The sequence below is a fragment of the Equus caballus genome, chromosome 1 (assembly GCF_041296265.1).
Source record: "Equus caballus isolate H_3958 breed thoroughbred chromosome 1, TB-T2T, whole genome shotgun sequence".
NCBI lineage: Eukaryota > Metazoa > Chordata > Mammalia > Perissodactyla > Equidae > Equus > Equus caballus.
In genome coordinates this window covers 126,565,453-126,584,571 of record NC_091684.1, presented here as the reverse complement: position 1 = coordinate 126,584,571, position 19,119 = coordinate 126,565,453, and the positions used below count along the sequence as shown (strand labels likewise).

Here is a 19,119-nt window from a genome sequence, read left to right as displayed (position 1 = left end):
TCCTCATTGTAACGTTTTCCATTGGCTGGGCTTGTTGTCCCCAAAGAGGAAATTCTTTCTTCCTCCTGCTGGCATAGTAAAGTAGTAGCCAACTTCTCGTTGGAGATGCAAGGTGCTGGTCTCTCCCTAATTGGGGTAATTGACGGTGGGTGGTAGGACTGGAGAGCTCCCTGTAAGGCCTTCCTGACTCCAGTTTTAGTTGGTTTCCTTTATTGATTAATTTCCACACATTCAACCAGCTTTTACTTCTTCAATAGCTTAGTCTTTTTCGTAAGTTCCTTGCTGTTCCTATTGAAGTGTTTTCTTAATATTTTATAATTTTGACTCTATTTGGCACAGTGAACTAACGGGGGCAAGATAATGGTCTATGCCTCCCACCCCCGTTTCCATTTTCGGGATGCTTTATTTCTAGCTTGGAGAGAAGCCATTGATTTTGGTATATTTGTCTTATATGTAGCCACCTCGTCAAAATTTTTGTTGTCGTTTTCGAGGCATGCGATTGCATAATTATTAGAATTTTTTAAAATCTTGATATTTATACCTGCTTATTAAATTGTCTGGCTTATTCATTCAAGACTATGTTGAGATAGAAGTAATAACAGGTAACTTCATCCAGTTCCGAATTGTATTAAAATGTATTGAATATTTTGCAATTGACCCCACACCAGCCAAGTTTGGAGATAATTTGTTACGCACCAGTAGATAACTAATAGATCAACTTTGCTGACTACTATGGTGTGTGGCCTCATAGGACAAGTTGGGGAATGCCTTCTCTCTTTCTATTCTTTGTATAATATTAAAATGATATGGTACCTGCACGTTTGGTGGAACCTGCCAGAGAATTGGCCTGTTATTTTCTGTGTGGAAGATTTTAAGCTGCTGTTCCTTTTTTCAGAGTGATTAACGGACCATTCTGGTAATGATTAGAAAGCTTGCCCCTGCTTGCTCTAGACTGCTAAATCCCTTCTTAAATATGGTGGATGTTCACTGTTTTCAGGCCATCCAGATCAATTAATCAATCCCAGATTGGCAGTCACCTCTGCTTACTTATTCCCTTATCTCACATTATTTGCTTCAAAGAAATGCACAGTAGCATATGCAGGTAGTTTTGTGTCCACAGCCTCGTTGAGTGCAGAATGTAGAGAAGGTCTATTATTCCAGGGTTCTTTCTATTTTTTTAAATTATTTTTCCCTTATGCCCCTTAGGCTCCCGTCCCCCCGCCCCCACTCTCCCCCCCAGCCCCCATCTACTAGCTTCAACTTCTGCTATTCCCATCAGGTCTCTAAACTTGCTGGATTTCTTCAGTGCACGGTGTGGAACGGGTGACCTGTTGCATCTGCGCATCAGAAGAGAACGCACTACTGGAATGAACAGGCGGGGAGGGCGGCAGTTGGACCGGTTGGGGCGCAGGCGCCACGCGGGAAGGGAGCCCGAGGGCGGCGCGGCGTCCCGGGCCTACCCTGCCGCAAGCCCTGCGGCAGGCTGGACGAGATCCTGGCCTCGCGCTCCGCTGGAGACCGCCCGGCTCCTCCCCACCGCTCGGCCACGCCCAGGATCGCCCAGCCGCCTGGCCCGCGAGCCCGGCCGCTCCTGCGGGGACCAACAGGATGCAGGCAAAGCCGGCAGCCTTGGAGGCCTAGGCCTAGGCCCAGGAGCAGGCCTCCAGGAGCTCTGGGCTGCAGCGACTTGGGCAGTGCTTGTGCTGAGAGCGACCAGGCGGACAGTGGAGTGTCCTCAGCTATCGTGTGCGCGGAGGATGACCCAGGAAGGGTGGAGAACAGGCGCACAACTGCCTGGATCCACCCATGCAAGAGCCCTGGGCTTGTACATCCAGAAGAGAAGGCAGAGCCGACGAGGCCACGCTCGCTGTGCACATGCTCTCTCCGGGCTGGAGGTAGTGCCTGCACTGCCTGCACTGCCTGCACTGCCCTTGAAGGGTCCTCCTGGGCACTCACACCCAGTTGGGAGGGCCCGCGACCACACCCTGCTCATCTTGAGACTCCCAGAGCTTCTGCTCACACAGGACGAGGGGTTCGGAGGGCTGGGCCTGGCCACCTCCCTTGCCGCAGTTGTTGCTGTGCGTTGGCCCATGTGGACATCCTGGAAAATTCCGAGACTCTTTTTCGGCCTGCCTCACCTTCTGCCAGCAGGAACTCTGAGGAGAGCTGGGTCATGAAGGCGTGTAGCAACATACCACATTCCCCAGTACCTGTCCACTGCTGTTCTTGCCAGCACATGAGCCAGGTTTAGGATTTATGGGTCCTTTCCAATGATGCGCTTTCCAGGATCTTGTTTCAGCTCTATTTCTTTCTTCTTTCCCTTCGCACCCCCATTTTATCCCCTGGGGAGAATCCATCAGCTCTCCTCTGTCCCCACCCCGACACGACTCTGAGGCCCAGAATGCCCAGTCTGTAGGAACCCCATGGTGCTGGTCCTGAGGATCTGCGTTTCCTACAAGATCTTCAGATAAGTGTGATGCTGATAAAGCGGGAGACTTTGCATTTACAAGTCCACTTGTGAGAGCCAGCCCCGCCGGTTTCCCACGAGCTCCACTGCCCTGCGTGGTCTACATGGGAGACTTAGCAAGAAGATGGAGCTAAACGGCAAGAATTTCTGCAGCAAAGCCTGCCTGGTCTGGCCTAACACGTTTCAGTTTCCCAAGTATCATCACTAGCTGTGACCAGACTCTGCTCTGCCCAGGCAAAAGAAGACCTATCCAATGAACTCAACATAGACTCTCCATGGCTGACCTCTGGGTAAGCAATAAACTAAGCAGAGGCAACTTACCAACAAATGCCTGCTTGGAGCGTTACTCGCTTAAACAAGTGGGGGTGGGGGGCGCCGAACCAAACCCCCAAGGACACAAAGGGAGCCTCCTCCTCTGGGCAACCTCCTTGGTCCCAGCTTTCTCATCTCCTACCGCTCAAGAGCCTACAAACTAAGATCTTTGGAAGAAAGATCCCCAGGAATACTTGCGGGTCACCTAGTGAAGATTTCCCCCACTGCTGGGTGAGGCATAGGTCAGAGAGGTCCTCTTGGGCTGCCTGGGCCTCTGCGCCGGACACTCAACACACAGAGTTGCAGACCCCCTAAAGATTTCCCGCCATGGGCATGACCCTGGTGACTTGGAGCCCCTGAGCCCTGAGAACTCCCAACAGTCAAAGACCACCCCCACCCCGCTTCCTCCTCATCAGGGTCTCGGGATTATTCTGGGCATTGTGTTCTTTTTGGCAGCTTTTCCGTTAAAGGACCCCTAAGGGCACTGTTGGTTTGCGCTTGGCACTCTGAGAATCCGCCACCTCGGAGGTGGGCAAGCAGCGGTGTCAACTATCACCTTAAGACTGGCAGAGGCCACAGGACACTGGGAAGGAGAGAGGTGAAAGGTTAGGAAAGCCTGGTTGTGCAGGCGACCAGGGACAGACTGGCGCTAACTTGAAAAGCTGGCCCGAGGTGAAGCGCATGCCACTTGTGAGTCCTGGGCCCGTTTCCGCTTTCAAAGGAGAACGTCTTTTGCCCCGTGCTTTTCCCACTGGGTTGGACGTGCCTTTTGACTTAAGAGACGAAGGAGCCTCCAAAACCTCTTGGGGTGCCTGATGGGTCAAGGAGGACTTGCCTCAGCCCAGTCTGTTCTTCCTGCAGGTAGAGGACCAATCACCTTAGTGTCCCAGGTCGTCAGCTGGTCTTAGGACTCGGATAATCGGTCTTTGAAGGCATCCCAGCCGAGGAGTACTTCCTGGGTTCATCTTCTCACAGCTGGTTGCTTGACTCCCAGTTTTACGACTCGAGTGAGAAATGGGACCACGAGAGGCGTGAGAAGTACGGAGACATGAGCCCTGACCTCTTGGCATTGGCTCCTGCTTCTTGAGGAGGGAAAAGGTAAAGAAGGCCGCATCTCCTGTGTCCTGTGACATGTGTGCCGTGCATTCTCGCGAAGACGCTCTCAGGTAAGGAGTTGGTGGGAAATGCTTTGCTTTCTCTTAAACTCTGTCCTTGAGGCCTTTGCTGATGGAGGGCATCGAACCGACATTCCACTGGAGGAGGGAGGGAGGGAGGGAGGAGCAGAGGAAGGGGCAAATTAGTATGTAGGAAATGAGCCCGTTTTGGTAAAACAAGAACAAAGATCTGAGTATACTGGAAAACCTATATACACGTGCATAAAGGAGTAGAAGCGTATGTTTGTATGTGTATGATTGCTTAAGCAAGGATGATGAAGGAGTCTACTTATTAGACTGTTAGAATTATCTGGACACACTTCTGCAACTGTGACAATGAGTGAGAACACGCAGAAGGGACAGTGTTTAAAGAAATAGCATAATGAAATGTATTTCCATTCTACAGTTATGTATCAGTGTATATAAGGTATACTATAATTCAAAGCCATGAAGAGTAAACATGAGTCAAAATAAGAAGAACCAAAAAGACAGGGTTAGCTGTATCTGCTGACTGACAGGAATCCATCATAGATTGTCCAGTGAAACATGGCGCAGAACAATGTGGGCCAAGTGTGACGTCATTTTTAAAAAAGCGAAGAAACAGACAGACCTCCCCGTGTACCTGGGACTGTATATGTGTGTCTGTCTTAGTCCATTTGGGCTGCTATAACAAAATACCACAGCTGAGGCTGGCTGATAAACAATAGGAGTTGATTTCTCACAGTCCTGGAGGTTGGAAGTCCAAGATCAGGGTACCAGCATGGACAGGCGAGGGCCCTATCGGGCTCACACTCTTGCATCCTCACATGGTGGAAGGGGCTGGGGAACTCTGCGGGGTCTCTTCTATAAGAGCACTAGTCCCAGTCATGGGGGCACCACCCTCAGGACCCAGTCACCTCCCAAACGCCCCATCTCCTAACTCCATCACATTGGGGCTTAGGATCCCAACAGTGAATGCTGAGGGGACAGAAACATTAAGAATCTGGCAGTCTCTGAGCAGAGAGAGATGTAGGGAAGGATACACGTGTGTCTTTTAACACTGGACAACTTGGGAGAGGAGTGCAATTTACATAGGAGAGGATGATTCTGATTATACTTTCGATTTACAATACTTTGCAGTTAGACAGATCATAATCAGAATATAAGACCTCTCTAAGTTAGAACATCACAGATATGCATTTTTAAATTTTGCATTGTGAAAAGATAGGCATGAGCCCATCTTTAACGTCAGACACAAAGAGTCCGACCACTGAATGAAGACACACCCTCAGCTGTACAGGGGTCAGACCCAGCAGAGCTCTTGCTTGCCATTTGGAGACCATGCCTTCTTCTGGACTCTACACCTAGAAATGACCAAAGTATTCTGTGAGGATTAAAGCATCCACCCTCAAACGTGTGCTGAGTATACATGTATACTGGCGAGGAAGAAGGCTGGACAGCATGTGCAATTCATTAAGTGACACGCAGACACTGCAAGATTCTTGTTCTCTGCTATGTGCTCCCGCCTTACTCCTCTAACCGTTCTAATGGAAAACTCACCCAGGTGCATTCGAGGCCATTTTCCAAGACTACCCTTAGACGTCGTTAAGGGGGATTTCGCAACTTATAGGAAGAAAAAGATTTTGGACAAAAGATCTCTTGGACAGTGGAAAGTCCCAGCCAGCCTCTGCCTCCCACTGGGATTGCCAGACCATTTCCACTCTCGCATCTCTGAGAATCACAGAGATGCGGGGTGGGTGAGCCGAGGAGTCGAAAGAGAGATTTCTTGGACTCTCAAGGTCTGGCAGTAGTGCTCTTTGATTGAGAGAATAGTATGGAAGAGCACGGGGTCAGGGCCCATGGGCAGTCAGAGCTGCTGCTGCCGGCATGGGGACAGGACCCAATGGGCAGTCAGAGCTGCTGCTGCCGGCATGGGGACAGGACCCATGGGCAGTCAGAGCTGCTGCGTGGGGACTGGACCCACGGGCAGGAGGAGCTGCCGCTGCCGCTGCCAACATGGGTTGAGAGTAGGGCTAAACTGAAGGCATAGGTGTGTGAGTTTATCTCTTTCCAAGACAAAGGAAAGAACGTGTAAAAGAAGTTGTTAAAATGGCATCAGTGCAGGTGGGGTCTGGTTATTGGCTGGCCCTATAACTTTAGGTCAGAATCAGACCGGATTAAGTCGGGATGTCCTATGCCTCCCGGAGGCTATTGGTGGTGGGGGTGGGGGGAGGAGTCAGCTAGGTGAGGTTACCAGACGAGCACCATAGACAAGACTTAAGTCCTTGCCGTCCCCATTAAGAGTCTCTAGAGATAAGGTCATCCCTCCTTCCTCCTGGGGCAGAGAGGGAGACACCCCCAACACGTGGAGACTTCCTTCACAGATGCAAATGTCTCTCATCAAAGGGCAAGCAAATCCCACTCCTCAGAGGCTCCTTCCCGTCTGCAGTTTTTAAAAGTAACCAGCCTAAAATAATCCTCATCAACAGGATTTCCTTCTTCATCATTAGCACCTGCCTCAAAGCCCTGGCTTCCCTCCACTTCAGACCCTGTCACCCTCAGGAGCCATGTCTGTCCCTCTGAGAAGTACAAACAGGGCAGCCCGTGGATGGATGTGCCAGGCCTGGGAACCCTACCCACGCACCCTGTGCCCTGAGGGTCCCCGTGTCACTCTGCGTCTCAGCTCCCAGGGACATGGACACACCCTGACACCCCCAGCGCTTCCCGGGCCCTTGGACTTGATGCCCTGACCCTAGTTTCTCTGCCCACCGTGGAGTCTGGGCATGAACCTGACCCTTCCCATCCTCACCTCGGATCACCCCTGCCTTCATTATAATTCCAGGGTTCACAGGAAATGTCCTCTCTTTGGCTGCTTTATCCTCAGCCAGGTGTTTTCTTGCAGTTCTCTGATCTCAGGATAGGTCCGGTTATACCACAGAACAAAGAAAGAACAGGCAAGTGTCACGGATGTGTCACGACCGGGGGGTAAAGCATGTTTGTTGTAAAGGGGCCAAAAAGTTTCCAAGCTGCTTCCCTTGCACCCTAGGAGACCCTCTGCAGGACTCATCCAGTAACTGGATCTCCTGTTGTGCAGAAAAGGATGGCACCAATGGAGTCTTTCTGCACCAGCTGCCACCTCCACTCCCCCCAAGAGGGAACGGCACATCCCTCCAACCCCGCTTCTCCCAGTGAGGCCAGAGGACTTGGATGGCGAGCTCAGCTTCCTTTAAGAGCCCGCCTCTCCTCTTGCAGGCCCTCCTTCCTGTCTCTCCCTGCACGTGGCTGGGAGCGGAGGCAGGCGGAGGGACGGGTTGAGGGGCTTTATCCCATTGCTGTCCTACAGACTGTTTCCCCGCGTCCCCGACTCCTTCTGCTCCCTCCTCCTGCGGACGACTCAGCTACACCCCTTCTCAACCACACTTCCTTTAGAGCTCCCTTGGCTGAGGCGCTCTCCCAGCCCTCCAGAGCCCCCTGAAGTCCCGTTTTCTTTCCCGCCTTACACGGTCGCCATGTTCAGGGTCCCGAATTCCGCAGCATCTAGATGGGGCTCTCCTCTCTTCTCCTGGCTGGGCGAGCCTCTGGCCTGACCTGGCGTGCAGAGTCGGCTGTCCCGAGGCCGCTTCATCCACCCCTTCTGGGTGGTGCTCTCCACGCCCTTGGTTGGCGATGCGGACCACGCAGCCTGGAGCGAAGGGTCTCCCGGGGTGGCTAAGCGGTCTGACCCGCGGTCTTCCCCGACAGGCCCCATCCCACCCACAGCCCTGCTCTGCAGTCACAGGGCCTGAGCGCGGCCCTTCAGGCGCGTGCCCCGCGGTCCTTGGGGCCGCGCCCCGCGGCCCTGCCTCTGCCAGGCCTCCTGCCTCTGCAGCCACGCCAGCTCGCTCCGCAGCCGCCTCAGCTCCTGGCTCTGTGCTTGCAGTCTCGCCTGCAGGCGCAGGCAGGCTTCCTCCTTGGCTCGCACCTCCCTGCTCTTGGCCGCCAGCAGGCGCCTCTGGGCCAGCAGGTGGCAGCGTCGGGGCCGGCGCGGCGCAGACGCGGGCCGCCGGCGCTCCAGCAGCTCCTCATAGAAGACGCGGCAGCTGAAGCCCTCCTTGACGCCGCGCTCGGCGTGCGCCACCACGGCGGCCGGGCACGGGAACACGCGGCAGCAGGCCACGCAGCGGAAGCCGTGCTCGCCGGTCACCAGCCACTCCGGGGTGACCGCGCGGGGCGGCGCCTCCTGCTCCTGGACGGCCGGCGCAGGGGTGTGCGCCTCGGCTTCCTGGACACAGGGCTCCGTGTCGCTGAGCAGGGACTCCGTGTCAGCCGGGCTCGGGGGAGAGCCGATGGTGCTCTCCTGGGAGAGCTCGGCCTCGAAGACGCGGGGCCTCTCGTCCACGGGTGCAAACCCGCTTTCGGTTTGCCACGCGACGGCCACCCCCTTCACGGTGCGCACTTGGGTGTAATAGGCGCACCGCACCCATTGCTTCTCTTTGGGCGACCCGTAGCTGGAGGAGTGGGAGGTCCGCTCCGCTGAAGCAGAGGAGACACACGTCTCTGGGAGTCGGAGGGTCTTCCTGGGCCTGGAGCTCCGGCTTCTGTTTGCCGATGGTGTAGGCTGTGTGGCCCTGTCCTCTTGGGTTGAGGCCTCTGAGAACAGAGTGGGAGTTCCATGAGCTCTGGGGCCTGGGGCCTGGGGCCTGGTCTCTGAGCCCAGGCTGTTGTGTCGGGGGTCCCTGGGGGCCTCTCCGTCGCTACCCTCCTGCACCTCTGGGAAACCTCGTCACATCTTCGTCCTGCCCCGGCGGGCCCGGGTCCCGAGCCTTCCAGTGCTGGTTGCACTGCTGGGGGTGACACAAGTCCCCTCGAGCACATTGGTACCAATGACAGTGGTACCCTGTGTCAAAGGTCTGTCGTGGGAGACAATACAATACCCTTTGCGATCTTCTGCTTGTAATTGTAGGACCTTCAGGCTAATTTTTCCTTTTTTTCCCCTATCATTTGTTGAATGCCAACTATGCTACCCCTCTGGGAGATGTTTTCTATGAAGTTGATTTGCTAGGATAGTTAGTTAGAGGGTTAGCGTGCCAACGGGAGAAATGCTCAGCTCTTTTCAACCCGGTATTAGGGGGGCACTGATAGAAGGAATTCCACTGACAGACATACTAATTCGTAGACTTTGTTAAGGCTCTTGCAGGTTTCCTTCTTTCTCAAACCTTCCTTAACCGAGCAACACTAGACCTTTAAAAAGGCTTGCTCGGAGCTGACTCCTGAGCACTTCCTCGTGAGATGAGCTCCTTCAGTGTGAAGGCAGAAAACAGATGTCCGTGTCTGAGCGCCCTGATCCCCCACCTCCGTGGTGAGTACGTGAAAACCTCACCGAGGGCATCTGCGGGCTTGCTGCGTCAGCCTCAGGGTCTGTGCATGCTTCTGAGGACGGGGCTGGTTTGGAGAGTTCAGGATGCAGAAAGGAAGTGATGGAAGCAAGCTTTGGGGGTGTGGGGGGGAGGGAGTGAAGGGTTCAGGTAGGACCGAGATGGAGAAGACCTCAGGGGGCAGTGGACAGAATCTGCAGACAGAAGACCAGGAGGGAAGAGGAAACCAGCTGGGCCTGTGGCGAGCAGCACATGGGAGTTGTCAGGAAGTTGAGGAGGAGGCAAGGGGAAAAGGAACTGACTGGGGAAAGGGTCCCGAACTAGGATCTGTAGGATTTCTGGCAGAAACACAGGTTAAGGAGAGATTTAGAATGCGATTCTGAAGTGAAGCTTTGCTGTGCCACATCGTAGAGCCCTAGGGAGAGGTGGACGGGAGACAGAGGAGGAGAAGGCAAGGCCTTGGACTGAGGGTAGTGCTGTCTGCCCAGGCCCCCTTCTGCCCCAGCCCTGGCTCAGAATGAGGGAGACCTCTGGGGTCGTCGTGGGGTACCGGGCCAACCACCCAGCAGCCTTCCATAACTTCTGGATTACTGTTTTTGCTGCCTCGCCTGATGTATTAATTCCCTCTCAGTAGAAAATGCGATGACAGTGAAGGGGACAAGTCCCCTCGCCCCTTCTCCCCAGTCCCACGCCGTCTGCCCCAGGGGCTCCCTTGCTTCCTGCCTTCGCGTGGCCATCAAGCCCTTCCTAGGGCTCAGGCCTGAACAGTTAAGTTTCTAGTCTGAGCCAATTGAGGAAAGACCCTCAGACTCACAGTAGGGGGTCCTTCGGTTCACTCACTCACTCCTTCACTTAGTCATTCATGTTACGCATGTGTTCGTTGTCTACGAAATGACACAGTACGTTCACAGTGAAAGCCTCAGTGAGCCTCAGGCCTCTGGCCAAATCCTTCATCTTCGCTCTCCTGGCCATCTGTCCGGGGAAATCAGACCCCTGGCTTCCCAGCTCCCATCCATCAGACTGTTTTCCTCCTCTCCTTACCTGGGGTCTCAGAGATAGGCCTCTTCCTCCCGGATTGCCGCCGATTCATCCTGTCGGGGCAGAGGTGAACTCCCAGGATGGTCTCCGGAAGGATCTCTCTCCCTCTTCCCAATCTCAGCCTCTCTTGGGTCGTAGACTCTGAGTGAGTCCTCAATGTCTGTGAGTCGGCAGCTACAGGCGCTGCCCCACAGGGAGATCCCGGATCCACAACCTCTCTGTGAGCAGTTGGGATCTGAGTGAGCTCCGAGTCTTCCAGTAAATCCTGTGTGATGTCACCGCTGACATAGCTCAGTTCCGAGGGCCCAGTTTGAACGTCAACATGGCAACAAGAAATCACGGCAACAGTTGAAGTAGGGGTGAGGAGGGCAGCTGAGGGAAGGTGATATAATAATTACGTAATAAAGTGATTTGGAACTTTTCCCTGCCCTCAAGGGGCCTCCCATCCATTTGGAGAGAGGGTGAGAGGGCAGAAAAGGAGAACAGACTGGGATGGGTGATATCTTTCCCCGAGGCCTCTCCTGTGCCTCTGTTTGGAAGTCACCTCTCCAGCCCTGGTCACTCAGTGTCCCCTCTGAACCCCTCTCAGACCTCCTTTGCCTCTGAGCCTTCTCAAAGTCTGTTCCCCCTGACTAGGAGACCGTCCCTCCCCTCCCTCCTGGGTCCGCCCCTCCCACGGGGAGGCACAGTGGTGTGGTGCATGGAGCACCACTGGGTTTGATCCCTGCTCCGCCACCTGCTGGATCTTGGGCCAGTCAGTGGACCTCTCTCTGCTTCACTTTCCTTTTTTATTTTTTTTTAAAGATTTTATTTTTCCTTTTTCTCCCCAAAGTCCCCCGGTACATAGTTGTATATTTTTAGTTGTGGGTCCTCCTAGTTGCGGCACGTGGGACGCCGCCTCAGCCTGGCCTGACGAGCGGTGCCGTGTCCGCGCCCAGGATCCCAACCGGCAAAGCCCTGGGCCGGCGAGGCGGAGTGGGTGAACTTAACCGCTTGGCCACGGGGCCAGCCCCTCTGCCTCGCTTTCTGATCTGTAAAATGGAAAGGACTCTCTCCACCTGATAGCATCATTTGGAGGCTGAAGAGGTCAATCCGTGGAAAGCATTTAGAACAGTGACTGTTACAGGAGAAGACTATGCTAATGGTCACGGTTACCGTTGTACTGCAGGTCACAGCTTGCTGAGGGTGCGCAGATTAGCTGATGTCCTCGCCCTGAGCATGCAGAGCTCCCGAAAGCCCCCGTCCTTACGCTCCTCCAGGTCCACGGGAGAGGCTCATTTGAAAATCTGTCTCCTTGAATTGGACCGTAAGCAACGTGGAGGCAAACACCGGCTTGCTCTCAGGTCTGTAATCCCGGAAAGTAGGAGAGCGCCTGACACGTAGTAGGCACTCGACACGCATTTGTTGAATGAATGAATGAATGAGTGAATGAATGAGTGGTGACTCCCACAAGGACTCCTCCATCCTAGGCATCCCCTGCAGAGCTGGACTGTTTGTCCTGGCAGCTGGAGGCACCATCGCTCCCAAGTGAGCATTTTGCCCCCGTTCTTGACCTTCCCAGTCCCAAGCCCTGGAAAGTGTTAGCGGGAAGCTCCTTAGCCCTCTGCGTGTTTCCCCTTGGGACCAGTGAGAAAGAGATAGGATTGTGGCCTCCGGAAAAGCGTGGACTCAGGACCTCCACCTGTCTGGGAGATTTAGGAGGGCTCTTGGGGAAAGCCCGCCGTCCTCTCTTGGCTTGGATTTTGCTTCTGTTCTGGAGGCATTTAGAAGAGGAACCAGTAAATCGTGGAACCCTTTGAGGGAGGATTTGAGACAATGGATGTGGTGAGCAGAGAGTGTGGCCTGACTACTCAGAGGGACTTGAAAACTCTCTGATGGCGAGAGAGGAGGCTTGTTTTGTGCGATTCCAGAAGGCAGGACAGGGACGAGTCGGCGGAAACATAATAGAAAATAAGATGTGTGCTTGTTCAGAAATGTAACATAAATGCCCCAATATCCTCCTCCTATCTCCTCAGAGTTTTCTCTCTCCAGGCCACCGTGCCACCCTCTTGTGTACCGTGCCCTCCGGAGAGCATGTGTTGTTTCTTCAATGCACTGGACCATTTCCCACCTCCTCACCCCCCTCAATTTTGTTCCGGTATCACTTCCTGTTTGAATTCCTCCCTGCCCAACCCCCGGTGGAATTTCCCACCCCCTGCTGTGTGTCCTACTGTATTCAAGGAGCGCTTTGGTATAGCTTAGAAAGCACATGATTGCGTTTTCTTTTGGTGATTATGAAAATGGCCACACATTCTTCCTGTCTCTGCATCCACATCCCTATGTGATAACTTTGCACTACATTTCTCCAAGGGCAGGATTCTTTCTCTGTTCCTTGAATAAAGGCTGGTTTTATGATTCCTTTGGTTATTGCAACAGCATAAAACCTGATTCAAGCAGAGACGTGAAATGGTCTTACCATTGGGCTTGCCATCTTGACCTTTTTCAAACCCTGAGAACCCGTGAGATTGAGCCCAAGCCAGCCTCCCGGATGATAAGCCGCCCTGTAGAGATGGATCTCACTGCAGCTGCTGAGTTGATTTTTGAGCAACTGGCCTGCTGCTGACCCAGCAGCTGATGGCAGATACATGAGCAAGTCCTGCAGAGAGCAGCTGAGTGTGGCACAGCCCAGGAGATCCCCAAATTGCCAACCTGCAAAATCATGAGCTAATTAAATACTTGTTGTCTTAAGCCACTGCATTTTGTTGTTTTGTTACACAGCAGTAGGTACCTGATCCCGTTGTCAACTTTACTATTTCTCTTCTCAGACAGTGAGGAACCTCACCCCCTTTTTTTTGAGGAAGGTTAGCCCTGAGCTAACATCTGCCACCACTCCTCCTGTTTTTGCTGAGGAAGACTGGCCCTGAGCTAACATCCGTGCCCACCTTCCCCTACTTTATATGTGGGATGCCTGCCACAGCATGGCTTGACAAGCAGTGCATAGATCCACACCCGGAATCCGAACTGGCGAACCCCAGGCCGCCGAAGCGGAACGTGCGGACTTAACCGCTGCACCACCGGGCCAGCCCCTGAGGGACCTTTTCTTAGTCATTTTTGAATCAAGAACAGAGGTCTTAGGGTCTGATATGTAGCCATTATAGATAGATCTACAGATGAATGAATCATATGTATATGTAAGTGTATATGTAAGTATGACTTTGTGCATAAACGAATGTTCATAAAACTATCTTATATATGATTATACATATATCTTATATATGATTTTTGTTTTGGGGGTTTTTTTGGTGAGGAAGATTGGCCGTGAGCTAACATCTGTTGCCAATCTTCCTCTTTCTGCTTGAGGACGATTGTCTCTGAGCTAACATCTACACCAATCTTCCTCTGTTTTGTATGTGGGTTGCCACCACAGCATGGGTTGACAGGTGGTGTAGGTCCGTGCCCTGGATCTGAACCTGTGAACCCCAGGCTGCTGAAGTGGAGCACATGAACTTAACCACCACGCCATGGGGCCAGCCCTTTATGACATTTTTTTAAATAAACTAAATTCTACCTCAGATGCTCTGCTTCCCAAACTGAGGAAAAATTAACCTTAAATTTTCTTAGGGTGTCACCCCCAGACTTGTGCAATGATGTCCAGGGTCTAATGAAGGAGCGAGGCATTGGAGATGAGCCTCAGCACAGCCACTGTCCTATCCTGTGTGGTGTCTCTGGAAGCGTTGGCTGTGTGTTCCTTCTTGGCTGGAGCATGAGCCCCCTGCCAGGGCAGAGGCCCACATTCAGATTTGCCCCAGGTGCCTTCATTTCTCTCCCAGGTGCTGCCTCCTACTTCAGGGCACTGGCAAGAAGCAGGCCTGCCCTCTGCAATGTCTAGAACTCTCCTCTCCCACTGCCCCACCTCCCCCTCAGCCTCCAGTTCACTGGGTGTCATCACTTTGGTGAGCTGAGGTTTGGGGGCAGACCCCCAGAGCCATGTGCTTTTGGCAGCGTCTGCCTTGCAGAGCCCACTACCTCCTTGAAATGAGGTATGAGAAGAAGAAAAGTAGAGGAAGATTTTACCTGAAATTTAAGGTTTCAGTGACTATCTTTCCATGCATGTTCAGTGGGCCGTGCAGAAAAGTCCCTTCAGGACTTTTCCAAGTTGCAGGATGATGGAAACAGAAATTTTAATTGTGTCAATATCTGCAGAGAGGCATGCAAAGAGCAGTGGCGGCTCCAGGTGAAGCTCCTGGATTCGCCCCCATCCATCTCCCTTGGCATCTTCAGCAGCACACATCCGCAATCCCTGGAAGTCACTAGAAGTGTCAGTGAGTCCTTCGCATCTCTCCTCAGAGCATCTTTCAAATCGCCCAAGTAGTAAATGCTTTATGCCCACTGTCAGTTGCCTAATTAGGTGTTAAAAAAAAAAGATATCTGATAGGGCAGCAGGTAAAACCAATAAAATCAAACTGAAATCTCTGCCTCTTATTTTTGAGTTCACAGAGTCCCTTTGAGGTAGTTTACTTTACACAGGTTCATAGTGAAGAGAAGAGACCTTAGGAACAATAGATCCCTCGCTGCTGTTATGTTGTAAATGCGTTGTGTTGCTTGGGTATGCCTACCACCCATAAGTGGAAGATTGACGAGGACAGAAGCTTGCCTCTTCTGTTATCAGTGTATCTCTGGTGCGCTGGACAGTGCCTGGCACCTGGGTAGGAAACGCAGGAAAATATGTGTTGAATGAATGAATGAGTGTTGGTGAGTTTGTTAACTTTGCCTTGCTGTCTTTATTTACATCAGTGAAAATAGAGATTACTATTCATCCAATTCAGGATTAAATAAGATGAGAAGAGAGCTTGTATAACAAAGTGATAGGAAAAACAAATAAGACTTTCTGTCTGCACAATTGAACATATCCCTTGTCACTTTGCTTTGGAGGGAGACACTCGGCATCTTGCACACACATTGTAGGGTGTGAAAGCCCTGGGGTCCATTGGTCTGGCTTTGTGTAGAAACGCAGAAAGTGATTCAATCAAAAAAGAAATCCTGCTCCAGTTCAAGCATTACCTTTTAGAAATTTTTTAAGTGAGTAAACAATATCTGAAAGTAGCATAATTTCCATGTTTTCTTACTTCCAATTTTGGGAAAGAGGAGAGGCTGGGAGGCTGATTTAGAGTTTTGAAAATTTAGCCAATTTGGAATAGCTAAAGAGAGGGCACACATTTTTACTCTCTATTGTCATTGATTGAGTGTTCATGACATAGGCCGCCATGTTGCACAACTCCAGGGGTTGCCATTTACATCACAGTTCATGCAAATAATACTTCCTGGGGCTGTCCAGCACACAGCCTTCACAAATGCATTTAGTGCCCTACTGACAGTGTGTCAGACAAAGTCCTTTGTCTGTATATTCAATTTTATTCTCCACGCCACTCTTTGAAGTAAGGGTGATTTAGAGAGCAGCAGACTGTGACTTAGGTTAGATGACTTGTTGAAGGCCACAAATTAATCATTGCAATCCTCCAAACTTTCCAGCCTCCATCAGTGTCGTTATGCCACCAAATTATCCGGAAGGGACTCTGGGAATTGATTAGTCCTGCCACCCTATATTTGGTGCATATTTTGCCTCAGGCCACATTAGTTAGTTCTCGTGATTCCTTACTCATGCTCCTGTCCTGACAACATGCCACGAGGCTAAGAAATCCTACTGAAGATTCAGACTTGAGTGAAAGCAGTGCAGATTCCACTGAGAGCACTGATTCCCACTCACAGGAACCCGAGGCCTGAATTCACATTCTGTCACCTGATCCCTCCAGGAGGTTTGGCTTGTTCCTCCAAGATGCTGCTTCTCCTTAAGCCTCCATCTCAAGCCTAGAGGAGGACCTCTAGGAAGGCAGAGCAGAGCTGAAGGGCCCAGGATCAGTGATAAGGGAGACTAGTTGTACCAGCCTGTCCAGGGGCCTCACTCTGTGTGTGGCCCAGTGTGTGGCTCTGTGCTTGCCGCCAGAGAATTCAGCATGCAGCACTTCTGTTCTGGGTCACATGACGACAGAAGTCTGTAGGGCTCTGGGCATCTGTTCGTGCCCCCCAATGTAGCTCTCCTTCCACCTCCCTAGAACCAGATTAAGATCCAGTCCAACTCAACAGTGTTTGCGCATGTAAATTGAATGGTCATTTATTGCTGCAACAGCTGGGGCTTTTTTGTTTGTTTGTTTGTTTGTTTGCTGAGGAAGATTCACCATGAGCTAACCTCCCTGCCAGTCTTCCTCTGTTTTTCAGAATGTGCGTCACCAGCACAGCATGGCCACTAACAGAGCGGTGTAGGTCTGCACTCAGGAACTGAACCCGGGCCGCTGAACTGGAGCACACTGCACTTCACCACTAGGCCGCTGGGGCTGGCCCCAATTTTCTTTTTCTTAATAGTTTCCAGGTAGAAAATTGTGCATTTCTTTATTTTAAAACATTCTGTCATTACGTTTTAATGGCGTTTCTTAAAAATAGAACACGACTGGGTTTGAGAGTCTAATCTGAATTTCCGTGCTCTTTTACTGAGATTTTTGTAATCTTTTCACCTTGTTTTCTTACTGCTACATTTAGGCTCAACTCTAACGTTACATTTTCTGTTTTCTTTTGTACTTTTTCGCTTTTCTACTTTCCCAGCTTCTCGTTAGAGTGCTTACATTTCCCCTATTCCTTTTTTACCTTCTAGTGGTTTGAAAGTTAGTAGTTTAGTGGTTTAGTAGTTAGTAGTAATTTACTAGTTACTCTTAGAATTTTTTAACATGTGTATTTGATTTCACACTTTATAAAGTTCATATCTATGTTCTCCCGCAAAACAGGATAAAGACTGCATTTTGGACACCATAATATTTAAAGCTCCTCCGGTTAATTAGTAGTAGTCATAGTGCTTTATTTATTTCTTTATTTTTTGTGAGGAAGATTGGCCCTGAACTAGCATCTGTTACCAATCTTCCTCTTTTTGCTTGAGGAAGCTTGTCACTGAGCTAACATCTGTGCCAGTCTTTGTCTATTTTGTACGTGGGATGCTGCCACAGCATGGCTTGATGAGCGGTGTGTGGGTCTGCGTCCGGGATCCGAATCCGTGAACCCCAGGCTGCCAAGGCACAGCGGGCGAACTTAACTACGATGCCACTGGGCTGGCCCCTAGACGTAGTGCTGTATTTTTAATCGTCGAATCTCATTTAGATTTACCAACATGTTTAGCCATTTCTTTGCTCACTGTTGTCGCTTGTCACCCATGCCTTCCTCTGGGTTCGATTTTTTTATTACAGGCACGTATGCTATTAACAGTGCTTTAAGTGATGATCTTCTGCTAATAAACACTCTCAGTCATTGTCTGAAGATGTTTTTATTTCATTCTCACTACTAAACTGCAGTTTAGGGGTCTTCCACGGCTTCTGTTAAGAGTTCAGCTGCTAAGTCTAGCTGTTACTTATATGTTACTCAAGAACGTTCATCTTTTTGATCTGGTTGCTTTAAATTTTTTCTTTTTGATTTTGGTTTTCTTCAAACAGTATGTTAGTTGTTTTATTTTGATGCTGATGTTTTGGTTTGGGTTTTGTTTTGTTTTTAATTTTTGCGCTTGGGGTTCACAGGGATTTGAATCAGTATCTTGATGTCTTTCATCAGCTTTTGAAATTTCTCAGCCATTTTCTCTTCAAATATGTCTTCTGCTCCATTCTCTCTTCTTTCCTTCTGGAACCCCAAGTACACATATGTTAGCACTATATCCTCTATGCTTTTAATCTGCTCTTCGGTGTTCACCATCCTTTTGCTCTCCATGCTTCACTTTGGGTGTTTTCTTCAGACCTTCTTCTAAGTCACTAATTCTCTCTTCAGTTGTGTTTAATCTACTGTTAAACCCACTCATTGGGGATTTATTATTTTGGTTACATCTTACATGTTAGAATTCACAATTTCTTTCTATTTTGCAGCTTCAAGTTCTCTGCAAAAATTCTCCACCTTGTCTTTTTTCTCCTTGTATATAACAAGCACAGGTATTTTAAAGTCATATCTGATCATGCTAATAACTGAACCTCTGTGGGTCTGTTTCCACTGTCTGTTGTTTCTGCTGTCTTTTGTCCATGTTGCTGTGTCTCCTCCTAGCCTGGTCATTATTTATTGGTGCCAGAGGGGTTTTTTGCAAAAATGTTTGTAGAAACAACTTGAAAAGGTTCTTACCTCCACCAGAGAACATTTATGTTTGTTTCTGCCAGTCTCCTAGGATCAATACCAGCCCAGGACCCCTTCAAACCAGGTACAAGAGCTGAAGTGATTTGGAGCTGAGCTCAGTCCCCATGACCGCCTGTCTGCTTCCAGCTCCCACTCGCTCCTGTCTTACAGTCCCTGAAGGCCCCATCCCCAAGCACGGGGTGCTTACCAGGGTTCCACCTCCTCCGTATTGTGGTCTGGTATTTCTTCTCCATCTTCTTAGCAATATGAAGCCTCAGGTAGATGGTTTTGTCCTTATTTTAGTATTTCGTTAAGCTTTCATAGTTTCCTCAGCGAGAATATTGATCAAAATTTCCTGACTCACCATTACCAGAGGTGCAGCTTTGTATTTTCCAAAACTGTTTTGTTATATTTTGTCCACCGTTTCCATGTAGCTCAGCCTAACATGTGGCCAAACCCTGTTTTCCAAATTCTCTGTAATGTGTATATATATATATTAATTTTAAAGTCAGTAAAAAGTTATTTCCTTTACAAATAATCCTTTTCATCATATTTAGGATGAATGATGAAGCAGTTTTTTTCCCCATAAGAACTGAAGAAACTGTAGCTCATCTGCATTGTGTGTAAGTGACGTTTACTGACTGCTATG

General features: G+C 50.4%; 1 protein-coding gene across 6 annotated transcripts; it reads right to left on the bottom strand.

Moving 5' to 3' along the window:
• Positions 1-2,279: 2,279 nt before the first annotated feature.
• On the bottom strand, positions 2,280-10,540 carry LOC138917130 (protein FAM170A-like). Of its 6 annotated transcripts, XM_070231927.1 has the most exons (5): positions 10,308-10,509; positions 7,413-8,541; positions 6,722-6,995; positions 5,199-5,276; positions 3,083-4,032 (listed from the first exon to the last, which is right to left on the bottom strand). In XM_070231927.1, the coding sequence occupies exons 1-2, from the start codon at positions 10,354-10,356 to the stop codon at positions 7,685-7,687; spliced, it is 906 nt and encodes a 301-aa protein (XP_070088028.1). In that variant the 5' UTR covers positions 10,357-10,509; the 3' UTR covers positions 3,083-4,032; positions 5,199-5,276; positions 6,722-6,995; positions 7,413-7,684. The 6 variants fall into 6 exon arrangements, with proteins under 6 accessions (XP_070088008.1, XP_070088017.1, XP_070088028.1 ...); XM_070231907.1 differs by having other exon boundaries at positions 2,280-4,032; positions 6,722-8,541; positions 10,308-10,539; XM_070231933.1 differs by lacking the exon at positions 5,199-5,276 and having other exon boundaries at positions 3,379-4,032; positions 10,308-10,528.
• Positions 10,541-19,119: the final 8,579 nt, after the last annotated feature.